The sequence below is a fragment of the Rhamphochromis longiceps genome, linkage group LG14 (assembly GCF_057381845.1).
Source record: "Rhamphochromis longiceps isolate RC_006_pf linkage group LG14, R_longiceps_female_GT1.1, whole genome shotgun sequence".
Taxonomy (NCBI): domain Eukaryota; kingdom Metazoa; phylum Chordata; class Actinopteri; order Cichliformes; family Cichlidae; genus Rhamphochromis; species Rhamphochromis longiceps.
Genome location: NC_140570.1, coordinates 4,453,887 through 4,472,040, shown reverse-complemented (window position 1 = coordinate 4,472,040; position 18,154 = coordinate 4,453,887). Strand labels below are relative to the sequence as shown.

The window sequence follows — 18,154 nt, the reverse complement described above, 5'->3', positions numbered from 1 at the left end:
CTATGGTGTGAAGATACGAGATGTGCAGCACCTGAAACTACGGATACCGGATGCCTGTGCTGGCATTTCTCCTGTGGTGTTGCTATTAGTGTGTGAAGAGTGTGAGAAGAGGGTTGCATTGACAATCCAACACAATGGGCAGCACATTGAACACATTTTATAAGTGGTCAGAAACTTGTAAATAACTCATAAAAGAATGAAGTTACGTTGAAACCAAGCACACCATTGTTTTTCTTGTGACATTACCAATAAGTTTGATGTGTCACATGGCCCTCTTCCTATTGGAAAAACAAAAGTTGTATCCAAGATGGCCGACTTCTAAATGGCCACCATGGTCATTCACCACCCATCTTGAGGAGTTTGCCCCCTCACATATACTAATGTGCCACAAACAGGACTTTAATATCACCAACCATTCCCATGTTATTACGGTGTATCCATATAAATGGCCCACCCTGTATATTCATATGGGACTGAACATTCACATGTGATGCAGTTAATGTGAGATCATGTTAAAGTACAACATAGAAAAGAAGAAAATGTAACCACGGTAATTAAGTGATTTTAATGTTTGAACTTTGCTTTAAATCATGTATATGAAATGTGAAAAACAGAGAGAAGAAGCTTGTTGACAAAGGTGTGTCTTAAAAGAGGATTTATATGTAATAATCATATTCAAGATTCAAGATTCTTTATTTTTCACATGCATAGTTATACGAGTACAACACGCAGTGAAATGTATCCTGACACGCTCCTCAACTGTGCAAAAAGAGAGAGAGAACATTATATACATTAAGTGGATATATACAGGAGGACATTATGTGCAGTAAGTAATTGCATGATGGTGAACATGAAGGAGGTAAAAGAGGAGGTGATGCATATGGGCACATGAGTATAAAACAGGAACATTGGGGTTCTTCCTCTTGTTCCGTGCAATGAGTAGGAGAGCATCATTTAAAGATCTGACTCTGGGAATTCATAGTTGTATAATACAGTAAGAAACAGTGGAGCAACCACTGCCCAAACACTTTGGACCAACAAACTGGATTTATAATTTTTGTCTTTTTCTCTACTCATTTTTGCTGTGTTGGATTATAATTTCCAAGAATTTGGCTATTTCCCACTGGATTGCAACTTCCAAGGATTTGACTGCCTTCCCGTTGGAGTAGTATAACTACACCAATCAGAGATAAATCTGTAGTGGCCAAGGCATGCGCATTCTTTCTTCGAACCTCTCTCCTTCCAGGATTAACATTAGAAACCAGCATCAGTTTATAGGATGTAATTCATGTAATCAAGATGGCGCCGTTGAGTTCGGCTGCCGCCCTGGCAGCTCTGCGACGACTGTGCTTTTATTTCGTTTTATTTATGTTTTTTATTGTTTTTTTTGCTCGTGTTGCACTAGGCCGGACTCAATATGACTTTGGCACACTTTTGGATATAGGACAACACTTTTCACTCACCTCTGCTACGGGTTTACTGGACACAACGTTGTGGCCGGAAGAGATCCTCCGCGACAAGAACAATGACTCCAGAGGATGTTGGAGACAAAGGAGACGGCGATACAGAGGTAGAAGAGCAGGGGTCCGGAACAGGCTGCGTACCAGAGCATACCGCCCTCCACTGCCTAGCATATTGCTAGCTAATGTCCAGTCACTTGAGAACAAGCTGGACGACATCAGGGCGAGAACCAGGTACCAGCGAGACATCAGGGACTGCAACATCTTCTGCCTGACCGAAACCTGGCTGACCAGCTCTGTGCCGGACCATGCGATAACCCCGGCGGAATCATTTTCTATTTTCCGCTCGGACAGAACTGCGGAATCCAGTAAACTGCGGGGCGGTGGGGTTTGTTTTATGGTTAATAACAGATGGTGTAACCCTCAGAATATCACGGTCCTGTCCCGGTCATGCTCACCCCATCTGGAGCTTCTCACCATCCTCTGTCGGCCATTTTACCTCCCTCGGGAGTTCACGGCTGTGATTATCTCTGCGATTTACATCCCGCCACAAGCGGATAACAACAAGGCGCTATTGGACCTCCATGATGTGCTGAGCAGTCACCAGGCTAAACATCCAGATGCCGCCCTCATAGTGGCGGGGGATTTTAATAGGGCTAAATTAAAACAGGTCATGCCTAATTTTCACCAGCATGTTACCTGTCCCACCAGGGGAAACAACACACTGGACCACTGCTACAGTCCATTTAAAGGCGGCTACAAAGCCATCTCCCTACCGGCTTTTGGGAAATCGGACCACGCCGCCATTTTACTCGCCCCGGAATATAAACAAAGGCTTCATCAGGAAGCTCCGGTGACGCGAGAGGTCAAACGTTGGACTGTCCAATCAGAGGCGACGCTGCAGGACGTACTCGGTGATGTAGACTGGGACGTATTCCAGGATACTTCCGCAAACATTGACGAGTTTGCGGACACAGCGATTAGCTTCATTGGAATGCTAGTGGATACCATCATCCCCTCGACTACAATTCGGACCTTTCCCAATCAAAAACCTTGGGTTGACTCTACTGTCAGGAGAGCTCTCAAAGCTCTCAAAGCACGGACCACGGCCTACAATATGGGGCTCACATCGGGCGATATGACCAACTATAAAGCAGCTTCTTATGGTTTAAGGAAGACTGTGAAAGCGGCTAAAAGGCGTTACAAGGACAAGGTGGAGTCGCATTTCCAATATGGCGACTCCCGACGTATATGGGACGGGCTACGAACAATCACAGATTATAAACCCAGCACGGTGAGATGTACGAAACCGGAGTTAGCTGACGAACTCAATGCTTTTTTTGCGCGTTTTGAGGCACCTCAGTTTCAATCTCAGAGCCCTGCACCCGCCCCCGCTGCTGAACCAGCACCACTGATACTCTCTGAGCATGACGTGAGGAGAGCTCTGAGGGCAACCAACTGCAGGAAGGCAGCGGGACCAGATAGCATACCGGGACGTGTGCTAAGAGTATGTGCAGATCAGCTAACTACAGTTTTCACTAACATCTTCAATGCCTCCCTGGCCCAGCAGGTAGTCCCCACCTGCTTTAAAACATCAGTGATTGTTCCGATCCCTAAGAACACCCGCCCAGCCAGCCTAAATGATTATCGCCCAGTGGCCCTAACATCTGTAGTGATGAAATGTTTTGAGAGGCTCATGAAACCCTTTATTAGTTCTTTCCTCCCTCCCGACTTGGACTCATTGCAGTTTGCATACCGGACAAATAGATCCACTGGAGATGCTGTAGCACAGGTCCTGCACACCACACTGAGCCATCTAGATGAGGGACGTGGGAACTATGTGAGAATGCTGTTTATAGACTACAGCTCAGCGTTCAACACCATAGTGCCCCACATCCTTACGGATAAGCTCCGGGATCTGGGATTCAGCACATCCTTGTGCAGGTGGATTCACAGCTTTTTGACTGCGAGACCACAGTCGGTGAGAATAGGGGATGTGTACTCTCATACCCTTTCACTGAACATAGGGGCCCCCCAGGGATGTGTGCTTAGCCCTCTTCTTTATTCCCTCTACACCGCGGACTGCACGGCCAGATACCCCACTAACTCCATTGTGAAGTTCGCTGACGACACAGTGGTGGTAGGACTCATCTCCGGGAATGACGAGAGGGCCTACCGAAGCGAGGTGGACGGATTAGCAAAGTGGTGTGTGGCAAACCACCTCTCCATGAATATCAGCAAAACAAAGGAGATGGTGATGATTTTAGGAGACAGAGAGGCGAGAAAACTCACACCCCAATTCAGATCAATGGAAACCCTGTGGAGAAAGTCTCTAATTTTAAATACCTCGGTGTTTATATCAACGAGGACCTTAATTGGAACACACATACGGACTTCCTCATCATCAAAGGCAGACAGCGCCTCTATCATCTGAGGCGTTTAAAGAGGTTTAAGATCTCCAAGAACATCCAGAGGAGATTCTACACCGGGGTCATTGAGAGCATCCTGTGTAATAACATCACGGTGTGGTACGGGAACTGCACAGTACAGCAACAGAAAGCCCTGCAGAGGGTCGTGCGCACAGCTGAACGCACTATGGGAACATCTTTACCAACACTGCAGGACATCTACGCTGAAAGGTGCAGATCCCGGGCCATCAGGATCACTAACGACTCCAGCCATCCCGCTTACAAACTGTTCAGGCCACTGAGGTCAGGGAAACGCCTCTGTAGCCTGAAAACAAGAACTGAAAGGTTCAGGAGGAGTTTTTACCCACAAACAGTGAGACTCCTCAATCAAAACACAAATCGGACAACATGATGGACAATTCCATACACAGTATATAATTTTCTTTTGAGTTTTATCCTTATTTTTATTTGTATTTTATCATTTACATCTGTATTTATGTAAATACGTACACTATAGCTCTTAACTATTACAGCGTAATATTTTGCACGATATTATACATTTTTATACTTTTATATAGATTTTTTTTTTTTATTATAAGTTTAGTAAGATGCACAGTCGGGGGGGGGGGGGGGTACTTTTTAGCCGGAAAAAACATTTCACTGTGTGTTGTACTAGTTATAACTACATGTGACAAATAAATAAAGAATTGAATTGAATTGAATTGTAATTCAATAATTATAAATCAAGTGATTTGTTTATGTGATTATTATTATTTGACTTGGGTTTTGCTTTGTTTCTGCTAAATTGCTTTAGTAAAATATCCTGTACTCAAAAAGTCCAAATTGTTGCGATTCCCTTTTTAATCATTTGTGAAACAGCAAAAGTAAAAACCTTTATAATAAACAGATCCTTGGGGGGTATTTTCCAGGCCACTATAAGTTAACCCAGTTAGTTATGCAGAGCATGGATTTGGATGAGAGCTGCTGATAATGGATGTGACTGAAGATTCATGCTTGACTGCAAGGCATCTCTGGCAAGCATGCATTCAGAGCAGGCAGTATCAACATTCGGAGACTGAAAAGCAGTTAGAGCTGGGCGAGTCCTCTTCTCAGCTGTATCCAAGCTCCGTTTGCCTACTGGGTAATAATCACTGGATCAGAGTCCAAGACTTTTTAAACAGAGATCCGGTTCCAGGCCTTTCTGTATTGGGCATTCCTGGTTGAAACTAACAATGTTCCCCCGTAATTGTTTATTGTTGTTGAAGTCGGGTAACTGCAGAGGGAAGTCCATGACGGTCAACAGTAGGGATGCATCTAGAACTGATGCTTATGGTACCATTCAATAGCAAAATTCTGAAAATGCAAGGGTCCTTGTTTGTTAATAATGATTATAATTGATGATTAATTCACAAAAGGTAAAACACAAACAATGCTTCAGGGGAACAATGCTTCTTCAAGGGAAAAATATTTCTTATTTAGTGAAGCAACTTAAAAACCAACATCCACGTTTGTTCAATGAACTCAAAGTGATTTATTTCATATTAAAAACATCTAAAGTATTAGTATTAATGTATTATTTTGTTTGTGAAAGCCACTGTGAAATAAAACAATAATAACGGTTATTAATAACAAAAATTTAATTTGTCACTTTTGAGCTTTGATGTCTCCTTAAATGCTAATAATTGCTCTGAAGTCAAAGTCATAATAATGCTATAGAGAGCTATTTGAAGCTATGTTTGCTACTGACATTATTTGTATTGACAACATATAGGCAAAAGAAATGGTATATAGGGATTCTAAATATCACTAAGCTGACCTAGGTGGTTAGAACTAAGCTCAACTTATTCATGTCCAGTTATTTACAAATCAGTAACTGTAATCCATTACCTACTCATACATAATGTTTGCATAATCTAAATAAACTGTTGTGCTGCACTAATCTGACTTTTACTGCACTACAAACATCTTAAACTATGTTTTAAAAAAACAGAGAAAACAAAATGAATATATACAAAATGCAATACTATTCCCTTAAATGTAAATGCTGCCAAGAGAGTGAACTTCCCTGGTGGAGGTTCATGTTTTAAGATTACCTCTTTATTTAACCGTGTAATTAACATTTTTTGTAAAACTGAATTCGATTTCACTAGCCACAGCTAGACCTGATTGCTGCCAGATCTACTAAGATCCCTCAAATAGAACCTGTCTGACAAAGTGAAGTAGGTCAATACACTATCCCATGATCTAAAGAAAGAGATAAGAAACTACATCAACTATCTATAACTTTATTTATAACTATCTAACTTCTGAGGAGTAGCTGGCCTATCAAAATCACACCAAGAGCGCATCAATGACTAATTCAGGAGGTCATAAAAAATACAACAACATCTGAAGAACTGCAGGCCTTACTTGCCTCAGTTAGGGTCACTGTTTATGATCGAACAATAACAACGAGCCTGGGCAAAAATGGCGTCCATGGAAGAGTTCCAAGGCAAAAAACCACTGCTGACCAAAAACAACACAAATTCATTCACATTCACATCTTAAAGATTCTAAAGACTCATAGAAAAATATTCTGCAACTTTTTCTGTGACAAAAGTTGAACTTCTTGGAAAGTTAGCATCCCATTGCATCTTGTATAAAACATAGCATTTCATTTAAAAAAAAACCAAACAAACAAACAAAAAACATCAAAGATGGTGGTGGTATCGGAAACTTAGAAAATTCTCTCTACAGCCAACATTCTCTAGGAAAGTTCACAGAATGACACAGAACGTGGATTTTTCTAGTATTATTTTCATGTGCAAACAATATAATCTGTACTCCTTTTTTGTCAGGTGATGAATGTGAATCTTTCTGAAGGAGACAAAGTGATCTTTGAAGATGTTCTAAACAGCGAGAACACAGTGCTGGCCAACGAGTCCATTCTAATGAGGGGTTTGGTAGTAAGAAGTCACAGCAATCAGATCTCCATCCGCTTCCACAGCATCAATCCTCAGGCTGGAGCAGTCCTTGTCAGATATCAAGGTAAGTCTGAATCACTGAACGTGTTCTTCCTTCACGCTGAAAGTTTAAGCTGAAAAAAAAGTAGAAATGACAGTTTCATGCTTGTTGCAAAGCATGAACATAGATTCAGGCACAGCATGCAGCAGTGATGAAGATGTTTCAATCTTGTTTTATGACTTTTTTATGAGGTTGTGCATCGAACACAAATACACACACACACACACACACACACACACACACACACACACACACACACACACACACACACACACACACACACACACACATATATATATACTTGAACTTTTCATTCATTTTCATTTATGTCTCCCATGGAAATAAGCTAACATAACTTAAAAGGAGAGCCACTTTAAAGTAGAGAGTGGAGAGGTGGAGGAAGATCTCAGCCTGGGCGTTTACCGTCTTATGTAGTCTGGAAGATGTGTGGTTGGTGGGGTGGGTGCAGTTTTCTCTGTGGTGGGGTTGGGTGGACTGTCCAGGGCTCTGTGGAGCCGGGGGGCGCTACTGCACTGGGCCCCGGTCTGATGGGCCTGGGCCCCCCTTCCCTGGCGGGTCGCGGAGGGTGGGAGTGCCTACTGGGGTCAGCGGGGGAGCTGGCCCCAGGGAGGGGTTACCTGCCCCTCCCTTCCTTCCCTCCCCATCTCCAGCTGCCTCCCTCTTCCCGCTCCTCCACAACCACCCACACATGCAGGGCCTTGGAGTGGGGGTATGTCACCAGGGTGCAGAGGAGGCTACCCCCCCCCCTGTCCCCTTCTGGCTGCCTCTGCCTCAATTTTATCCCACATCTTAGACATTCACATTATTCACACTCTCATTACACATACATATAGGATCTTGGGGGTGGGCACAATCACGGAGTCCAAATCACCATCAGGGTGTATACCTCACCCCTGACGTCGTTGCCCACCTCTCAATTTTAAATACACTTAGTCATTGAGGGTTAGCAGGAGGGACTATGCGCTTACCTGCTGCTCCTTGGCAGGTAGCTCCATGCCCTCCTGGGTTTTAATTGCACCTTAGAACACATATGCATCAACACTACAATGAGCGGGTGGAGGGAGGTTTGGAGTCTTCTCCCACCCCCATTCTCTGCGGCCTGCTGGAGCGGGAGGGCTAGTAGGAGGAGTTGGCCGTCCGACTGCGGTCTGGGGTGTGGGGCCTCCCTGCTGCTGCGGAGTCGGGGTGGTCTGCCTCTCCCCACCGCAGGGAAAAGGGTAACACCACCTGGGTCTGGGTGCAATTCCCCCCTCCAGGGGCAAGGGTACCTAGACCCGGATTGTAGAGTACGCTTGGGGAGTGTGATTGTGTGTACAGCGTCTCTTTATGTCTGTCTCCACGTTGGTTGAGTGTGGAGTGAGTGCATATGAGAGCATGAGGGTGGGAATGGATGTTTGTGTCTGTGTGTGCCTGTATGTCTGTGTCTATATGTCAGGTTGGGTATCAGACGCCACCTCTCTGGGGACACCTCAGGCCCTCCAAGGTTTGGAGGCCTATCTCCACCCACCACCACTTCCCCTGCCGGTGGCGGACTCCCTCAGGTGTCGGTGTGTTGGTGGTTCTTTGTGTCTGGGGGTGGGCGTCCGGGTACACACCGGCTCACTCCTTGGCGGCCGCTTGTCGGGGCCTGGGGCCTGGGGCTCGCTCGGGCCCCCTTTGGAGGTGGGGTGCCCCCGGCCTCTCGGCCTAGGGCTCGGTCACTCAGGCGCAGCTGGGGGCCGGCGGAGCTCACGGGCGCGTCACTGCAACCCCCCCTGGCTTCTGCTCCGCGGCTGCTGAGTGAGCCCTCATCTGGGACTCTCCTCAGCTCTTACTGGAACAGTGGCGCGGCTGCCCCTCTGTTGGTCTTCCATGGTCTTTTGTGTTCTGGGGGCCTCTGGATGTCTGGAGTTTTGATCTCCTCCATACCCGCTTCACACCCTGGAGGACGGGGCTGAGGCCCCCCCACACTCCCTAGCAGATCATTACATGGAGAAACCTTTGGAATGCAAGCATGCTGATCCACACAGGTATGCACACATGGGTATTCACAGACGCGGACTAAAGCTTTCTTGGCTACTGCCTCAAAGCACACTGTGCGCTGTCTATCTTGCGTGCTGCACAATATTGTTTATTACTTAGTAAATACTGATATCTATGACTAGCTAGTTTATTGTGATGGTGCTTTGTTTTCTCTATTATTATGTTGCTCTTTGTTGTTTGCTGTCTCCTCTGTTTGTTTGTTTGTTTGTTTGTTTTTTTTTTCTCCATACAGGTGACCCAGGAGTTTTTTTTTTTTTTTGTCTCCCCCCCCCTCTCACCGTCTCTTCTCCCCTTTGGTTTTCTTTCTTTCTCTCCCCCTCTCTCTCTCATTCATTCCCCCTGTCCTATTTATTAAAAAAAAAAAAAAAAAAAAAAAAAAAAAATGACAAAGGATGAACTGAAGCTCTGCCATCACGTAATGTCGCATACTGCTGTTTCTGATGTCATTTTAAAAAAAAAAAAAAAAAAAAAAAAAAAAATAAAGTAGAGAGTCACTTTTTTACTTTAGCAAAAATCAGTATTTAACACTCAGTTTTGTAATCTTTTTTACCTGAACAAAAATCAAACCTCAACTTTCAAAAACATGTCACACAAAATGTAAAAGTATTACAGCAACTGACTGCCTGAATTGCACTGTGTGCAGCTAAATTTAACAGCTTAAGTACATTTCTTCCGTTCAACAGTATTTTCTTGGCCTCCACTAATAACGCACTGTTGATATTCAAGAAATATTAAAATAAATTATTAAAATATTAAATGCTAAAGACAACATGTACTTTTGAAAATCTGAATAGCAGCTTTGACTAAAACTATAGACTAAAACACTGTCCTGTTCTGTTATTTTTCAGTACCTGCTTGTTTAATATTCATATTCAAAGCAATGACTCAGAAATTTCTTGTAGAACAGTTATTGGGGGAAAAAAATAACACAACAAGATACTGTGCACTGATAAAGGGATCCAGACTCTTCTTGATCATTGTATTTTGCATTATATTTTTATGTCTTTAAGTGTCCCCCAGTGTGTAGGAGTCTTGCTAGGGCTATGTATCATAGCTATGTAAAGCTACGTACTTTGCATAGCCTGCATCTGGGGTCTTGCCAATATCATGGTGGAAGCAAGAGAGCCAAAGTAAGAGGGAATTCCTTACAATGTTTTTCAAATGTGAAGCGTAGTTTTGGTCTTCTTTTGCTGCTGGTTTAGTGAATTTTGGTTGGAGGGTGATGAAACCTACAGTTTGGGAATCTGTCAGATGGCTTCTTTCAGCACCTGATATCAGGTGAATGGTGGGAGCCTCGCTTTGTATTTACACCATTTTGCAGAATCTGTTTACCTGCTCTTTAATCATTTGTTATTTTAGCTGTTTGGTGGTTGTTGAAATGGTTCTTACGTTTTTTTATCAGTCGGAAGAAAACTTGAAAATGCAGTTAAAATTAAAAAACGTTTGCCTGTGCTTGTCTTGAAGCATGCTCAATCATCCAAGTAAGGAAATCCCAAAGTGTTGATTCTGTTCATATTGATGTAGCATTTTCAGTGGCAAAAACGTTTCATCACTCATCCGAGTTAGTTCTTTAGTTTAGTTGAATGCAGGTTTCCCCAACCTCATAAGCGGTACATTTGCAAAAGGTCTGAAAATAGCACTACTGGCGAACAATAGGCTGTAAGGTCGGTTTCTTGGTCATTAATATGCAAATTGTGATGACCACTGATCAACAACCACTGATCAAAGACCATTTATCAATGGATCAATGGCCATGAGTACCATTCAGAAAGTTGGAGAATGGCTGCAATCACAGCATTGTAAGATGGTGCCAGATGTACCCTTACCTGCCACAGGTTTCAGGGTTTTCCATTAGGTCATAGTACCTGGTACCAGGTACTTTTTTAGTACCTGCTCTCCTGGGGTTCCAAGCGTTCCAAGGTACTAAAATGTGACATCGTCAGACTGCATGCCACCAAATGGCTGGTCAGTAGAGTCACTCGATGAGTCATGAGAGTGTCTTATTTATGCCATTTATGAAACCCGACAATAATGGATGGCTACAAAAAACAGCACCGTGTTCCCCGAGTCTGATGAAAAGCCACAGGCCGAGCAGCAGGTATATTCTCTCTCTCTTTTAGAGATAGTGAAATGGTGAAAATTTCTTTTAATGTGTTAAAATGGCCAAACCAATCCACCTCTGACCAACCAAATGGCACAACACAGAAGAGCTACCTCATCAGGCCAGGACTCTGCAGTCTATTTAGTGGCCACTCTTTCAGTGATGAGGATGTACACGTCCTGGACAGGGACTAATAAACATTAGCATCTATAAATGGGAGTTGGGTGAGATGTTATCAGTTTTATTCTGTAGTAGCATCAGTCAACATGAGCAAGAGATTCACAGTCTATAAGGCTATTCAAATATTCGGTCATGAGAGTGATTTGAACTAAGCAAAACTGAAGAGGATGATGTTCAATATGATTGGCTGATTGATTTCAAATCCACTTTGATAGTGTAAAGCGTTATCCCGTAGCCTAGGTGAAATCAAAGTGCAACACAAACATGACTTCCCTGCTCTCAAGGAAAGTACTACTAAATATACTTCCTGATAGAAAAATTTAAATGTGGAATGAAAGGATTGTCTTGGCAGCAGCAAACAGTAGAAACTATATATAGTTTCTACTGTTTCTACTATATATAGTTTCTACTGTTTTTTTTGTTTCTTCAGTTGTATACAATTGAAGAAACAAAAAACGAAAATAGTTTCCAAAACTAAAAATAAATAACTGCAAAGACAACATGCTTCTAATGATGACCTAACTTGATAAACTGAAGCCCTGGCTTCTGTGAAAAAATATTCTGTGAACCAGGACATGTTTTTAGTAAAATTACACCTTGGTGATGTGTTGCTTGAACACTGTTTAAATACTGTTTTGTGCTGATGGTGTTTTTGTCTCTGTTTGCATGTCTGGAGTTTCAGGAGGAGATTGATTTTAAAAGTGTAAATCCAGACTAAACAACTCAAAAACTCCACCTCAAATACTGATAGTCCTTTCCCTCCACTCATTGTTTCATATATTGGTTTATTAAATTCTGTCTTTTTCTCTGAGGCATTCTATTCTTTGCTTTTCTATGCATCTTTGCTCAGTTAGATCAGCAAAGAAAGCTTGAGCTTACTGGCCCACATAGCTCTTTCCAATCCTGTTGAATGGACAGTAATATACCTTAGTACAACATACTATTTGCAGGTTCTTTGAAAATTTTGAAACTTTGAAACCCGACTGGAGGATGTAATTATAAGGATAGATAATGTTGTTTGGAAGGTGTAAAGAAAGGATTTAATGTTAGTGTTAATTCAAAGTGTAGACACTATTTTTTCCACCACTGAGCAAAAACTTTTCACAGAAAAACTCAATTTTGTGCTTTTCCGTTCAAATGGTTCCCTCCCTGGCCTCAGTGTTCGTCAGTAATACTGAAAAAGAGGCTATTGATCAATAAATTAAATGATTTTGGACTGCAGTAGCTCAAGTGATGAGGGAGACCATGTTTTAACTCAGATAGGATTCATCAGATTGAGTTGCTGGGCCCACTTATTGTTCCCAGGCAGAGAAAGGATTGGACAGTTCACGCAGCGCTGGAAGAGGATGACTAACATTTACTGTGAATGTATGGCTGTGTCATAGTTGCTCATGCAAGTGTTCATGTAGTTTTCTAATATTTTATGTTATAGATATAGCATCTTCTTAGAAGTTATAAACACACTTTCAGATTGTAGTAAGTATTACACAACCTAAAGGAAGACAGGCTGTACAATGAATTTTTTGTATAACTCATTTGCCTTGAGGCAGTTGTTGTTGTTATTTGGTGGTATATGAATAGAATTCAGTTGGATTGGATTCCCTTGTATGTGATCACATGAATATCTTTAGTATATATAATTCTACAGTTTATAAAAATAATGGATTGCATTTATATAGCGCTTTTCTAGGCACCCAAAGCGCTTTACAATTCCACTATTCATTCACTCTCACATTCACACACTGGTGGAGGCAGCTACGGTTGTAGCCACAGCTGCCCTGGGGCAGACTGACAGAAGTGAGGCTGCCATGTCGCGTCATCGGCCCCTCTGGCCATCACCAGTAGGCGGTAGGGTAAAGTGTCTTGCCCAAGGACACAACGACCAGAGAGCAGGGGGATTGAACCAGCAACCTTCCGGTTACAGATGAGCTTCCCAACCCCCTGAGCCAAGGTCACCCCTTCTCCCATGTTAACACTGCACAGTGTTTTTCTCTCCAGAGCTGTCTGTACCACTTCCATTTAGACTTCAAATTTCATAGCCTTGTCCCATCCAGCATGACAGGAGTTATGACATTGTGTGAAATTGAATCTCATTATGGAAGGATATTTCCCACCCACACTGTCTTGTCCTGTGCAAGCCTGTCACGCCCATTTATTTTCAGTGAGCTCTGATGAGTGAGCCATAAATGAATCTCCCTTGTAAGTTTCTTCATTGATGTCCAGGCACAGAATAAGATGTATCTATTTTTCATCACTTCATGTAAAATGCAAGACTGCTAATAGACCATTAATCTCTGTTAGCAAAAGGAGATTTCATGGTGCTATAAATAAGAACATATGCAGGGCTGTCAAGAGCAGGACAGTAAACTGAAGGTGTGCAACCTTATTTAACAGACTTAGTCTGGAAACTAGGGCAGTGTCTGCCATAGCAACCCTTACATTTACGCCGTTTTAATTGGTGCGTTCAAATGCTTGACGTATGTACTGTATATTTAACATGAAAATACACTAGCATGTAGTCTGACTGCACTTCTGCAAAGGCCAAAGGGTGTATTAAGGTGTTTAGTGACCTAGTAGTATTTTTTAATAATAGATTTAGGGGACTCTAGGATGACACATTTTTGAAAAACGATAATTAAAATTAAACCAGGAGGCACTGATATCTTGGCATTTTGTCCTAAACTCTAATATCATTCCTGGCTTTGTAAATGTCCACAGTTTTCAGTTCTAGTTACTAAATAAATGTCTATTTCATGACATTTTCCAAAATGGTCAAAAGAAATTTAGTAATATATATCTGAATGAAGAGAATGTGTAAAATTATATTTTTAAGTGCCTCCCATCTGCAGCATTCCTTCGCCTGCTGTTTTAAGATGCTCTTATTGTAATATAGTTGTTAATGAAATGTTGATAATACAGTAAGAGGGCCCAAACTTGTCTAATCTCTCTCTGTCTTCCTCTTTGCCTCTCCCTCACAGATACAATTTCCTCTCAAGGAAGCAGCTATAAATTAGCTTCAGTAGTCATTTGTAGGCAAATTTCATTTGCATTGCCATATCTCACATATACAAGTGAATGTTCAAGTGTAAAATGTTTTAAAGAGAAAATGAAAAACAACAATACTGGTCAGTTGCGCAGGTGTTAAAACAAAAATGTTAATCACAGGTAGCCTTTTGCAGTTGTGTGAATAAATGCACTCACAGTGAGATTCAAAGCTTTGATGCCTGTGAGCCAACTAAGCGTGGGATTCATGTAACTAATCTTTATTTTTGTGCAAATAGACCCTTACTTTGCACTTTGGATGGACTGGTTCTTATATAGTGCTTTTCTGCTCTACTCATGAATTCAAGGCAAGTTAGAAAACATTTGTCATTCACAAAAGCATTTTTTTACACTTGAGTGCTTTCTACCAACATTCACACATGTTTTTTATTATCTTGCCCAGTGATATGGCAGACTGGAGCAACCAGGGATCGCGCCACCAGCCTTTCCTTGCTTTTTTTCATGTCCCATACTTTTAACACTTTGCCCAGCGTGAGCAACCCGACAGCTATCTAGTAGCCTATGTCACCATGTTGAGTCTCATGCTCCTCCAAAAGCACAACAAACGGTGTCTGATTCAGTGCTGTTGTCCTAATGAAGTAAGCTATTTTAATTTATATTCAATCATGGCACCTTGTAAATGGCACCTTCTTGCAGCAGATAGTTTTTGTGTTTTTCCTTCATAGATATGGGTTAATCTTGTCTTTCTGAGGCTCTATATCTGTCTGGCTCAGATTATATAAACCATTGGCATAATTTGCCTTTTCCCTTTGTATGATCCTCATGATTTTTTTATTTATCAGTTTTCATGGTTGGGCTTCAGCAGTGGTGTTTTGAAGACCAATGCAGGAACTCAAAAGATGATGTTGTAGATGCATAGCCAAAGTGAAAAATAAACCTCCATCCATCCATCCATCCTCATCCGTTTTATCCGAGGCCGGGTCGCGGGGGCAGCAGCCTAAGCAAAGAGGCCCAGACCTCCCTCTCCCCAGCCACCTCCTCCAGCTTATCCGGGGGAATACCAAGGCGTTCCCAGGCCAGCCGAGAGATATAATCTCTCCAGCGTGTCCTGGGTCTGCCCCGGGGCCTCCTCCCGGTGGGACATGCCTGGAACACCTCACCCAGGAGGCGCCCAGGGGGCATCCTTGTCAGATGCCCGAACCACCTCAGCTGGCTCCTTTCGATGTGGAGCAGCAGCTGCTCTACTCTGAGCCCCTCCCGGATGGCCGAACTTCTCACCCTATCTCTAAGGGAGAGGCCAGCCACCCTTCGGAGGAAGCTCATTTCTGCCGCTTGTATCCGCGATCTCGTTCTTTCGGTCACTACCCACAGCTCGTGGCCATAGGTGAGGGTAGGGACGTAGATCGACCGGTAAATTGAGAGCTTCGCTTTTACACTCAGCTCCCTCTTCACCCATTCACTCATCAAAAATAAACCTTCCATTGATATTTCCTCTGTGAGGAATGTGGAGTCTGATTAATAAGATGGGTTAGCTGTGGGTGCTGGTAAGACATTAGAAGTATGAGGACATGGCTTAACCAGTGCTTGTGAATGGAAGGTGATGCAGTCCTTTTACCATGGAGGAAAGTCTCTATGGACATTCAACTTTTAGCTGTGAGTTTGCAACATGAGCAGTTTACATACTGCAGTCTGCTGATGGAGTCCTAGCATGCAACTGTTGCTGACTTATAGTGTAAAAATCATTATCATTGCTCAAAAATGTAACCAGGTTAGTCTGGATTTTACTCTGTAAACTTTAAAGCAGAATGCAAAGTGTCTGGCAATCCTGAGGATGGTTGACTCGCTTTGTTATTACCTCCTGGGATGCTCATTCAACCTCTGTTAGGATCATGTTCCACTGCAATAGCTGCACCACATGAAGGGTGCCAATGTCCAGATCACCTGGTGGTATCTGACTCTCCAGCCTTTTAAGTTTGTGGTGGTCAATAGGCTGACGGTCGGGGCTGATTTCTTGTCCCGCTCACTGATGGCTCCCCAACCTAAGTTGGTTGGTGGGGTATGTGGCAGGGTGTAGTCTGTGACTCCGCTGCAGAGGAAGGGTGATGCAGTGGATTTTGGGGCAGTGCTGGGGAGGCTGGCAGGGCAGCTGGGATCAGTTACCCCGTTATGCCTTACCTGTTTTAATAGCTAGGACCAGAGAAGAGGAAAAGACCTGAGCCAGAGAGAGATGGTGACACCCCATGTCCAGGGTCCCAGACAGTGTGTGTGTCACACAGAGTTTATTATCATTAAGTGCTGATCCTTCTACCTGCTGAGGTCATTTATATTGGTTATCCTCTTTGCTGTTTACATCCCTCCCATCACTACTATCAGCATTAGGAACAGGCACTCATTGAGCTCTACCAGGGTATCAGTGAACAACAGACAGCACACCCAAATGGATTCATCATCATAGCAGGAGACTTCAGAGTGTCCTCACCAACTGCATCACTGTGTGGTACAGAGGCTGCATGTCCTCCTGCTGGAAGACTCTGCAAAACATGAATACAACCAGCAAGGTCATCGGTGCCTCTCTACCCTCCCTCATGGGCATTTTCATACCCACAAAATCATCAGCACCCTTACCCTCTCACCCTTCACACTCCCTCTTCAGCCTCCTGCCTTCGGGGAGGAGGTACCGAAGATTCGAGGCTCAGCTCACTAGAACAGCATCAACATCTTCAACTGCTGAACAGCTTCATTCACCAGGCTGCCGGAAGACATAACTCTGTTCACTACCTCCCCCCATCTACCCCCCACCCCTGGACTGTTGCATTCATACCTTCATGCTGCTGACTGTCTTTGGCACTTTACTGCAACCATTTGCACCTCTGTCATGCCTGCGTTATTAATATTAACTACTTCAGTTAGTGAGTGGAGGAGCTGTGTGTCTGACTGCCTGCAGTGCTCCTCTGTGAAGTGTCAGCTGGAGGAGGCAAAGACGGCACAGTTGTTATCAATACGGTTGCAAATGAGTTATTTAATTCAATATTAATTTTTAGCACCAATAAATATCTGAGTATTGAGTTTATGGAAAATCCAATCTTGTACTCCTGCATAGCAACTTTATTGGGACCTTGCAACATTTTTGCATGATCCTACAGCCATTCTGCATCCTGTAATTCACTCACTCGTTGTCACTTTTGATTAGTAAACCGCCCAGTCTCTTTGACCATCAGTTTGGCAGCCTTCTTATCACTAACAAAGCTACCAAACTGATGGTGATTCAAACTTGCTCGGATTAAATTAACAGTTCTGAGAACCATTCTCGTAACATCATCCATTTTAAAGACTTGCAGCACAGTGTGCTCCTGTTTTCCTCAATTTGATGAATAGTAAGATGTCCTAGTTTTACAGAGGGCATTTTTATAAAGTAACAAACTATTTTTCCAGGCCAACCGGTCTTTGAAATGAGTGCAGTATCATTTCCTCTCTATTTTGTATGTCTTCTTCTTTGAGGTCCATGTTTGTGAGTTATACCAAAGAGTCAAGCATCTCTGATTAGTTGCCTTCTTTTTCTGAGGAACCACAGTATACAGGCTTGTATAAAGTGACAATGTAAACTATTAAGATGGCAATGAACCTTGGTGAGAGTAAAATTTAGGTAGCTCTTTTGTATTGTGTTGGCACATGGCATAAAGAAGATCATAGTAGAGAGATCACTTCTTCAGTTAGTTCGCTATTTAGTTACAACACTTTCAGAAAGACCTCTACTATAATAACATGTATCTGTGTAATCTATTATTGGGAAATTAAATGTTTTCAAAAATGATCAGACAAAAGATGGATGTTAAATTTTCAATTTCAGCTATATGTAAGCACAAGATCCAGTGTGTGATTAAAACAGTTAGTGGGATCTTTCACATTTTGAAGGAAGTCAAGTCTATTAGCCTCATTAGCATAATTAAAAATTAAAT

The 18,154-nt window shown here is 42.8% G+C and overlaps 1 protein-coding gene across 1 annotated transcript in view; it reads left to right on the top strand.

Moving 5' to 3' along the window:
- The window catches only part of sez6b (seizure related 6 homolog b), a 232,674-nt gene that overhangs the window by 169,100 nt on the left and 45,420 nt on the right, over positions 1–18,154 (top strand). Inside the window, exon 4 of the mRNA XM_085380611.1 lies at positions 6,706–6,895. Coding sequence (XP_085236737.1) covers positions 6,706–6,895 — 190 coding nt within the window. The remainder of the gene's footprint in view (positions 1–6,705; positions 6,896–18,154) is intronic.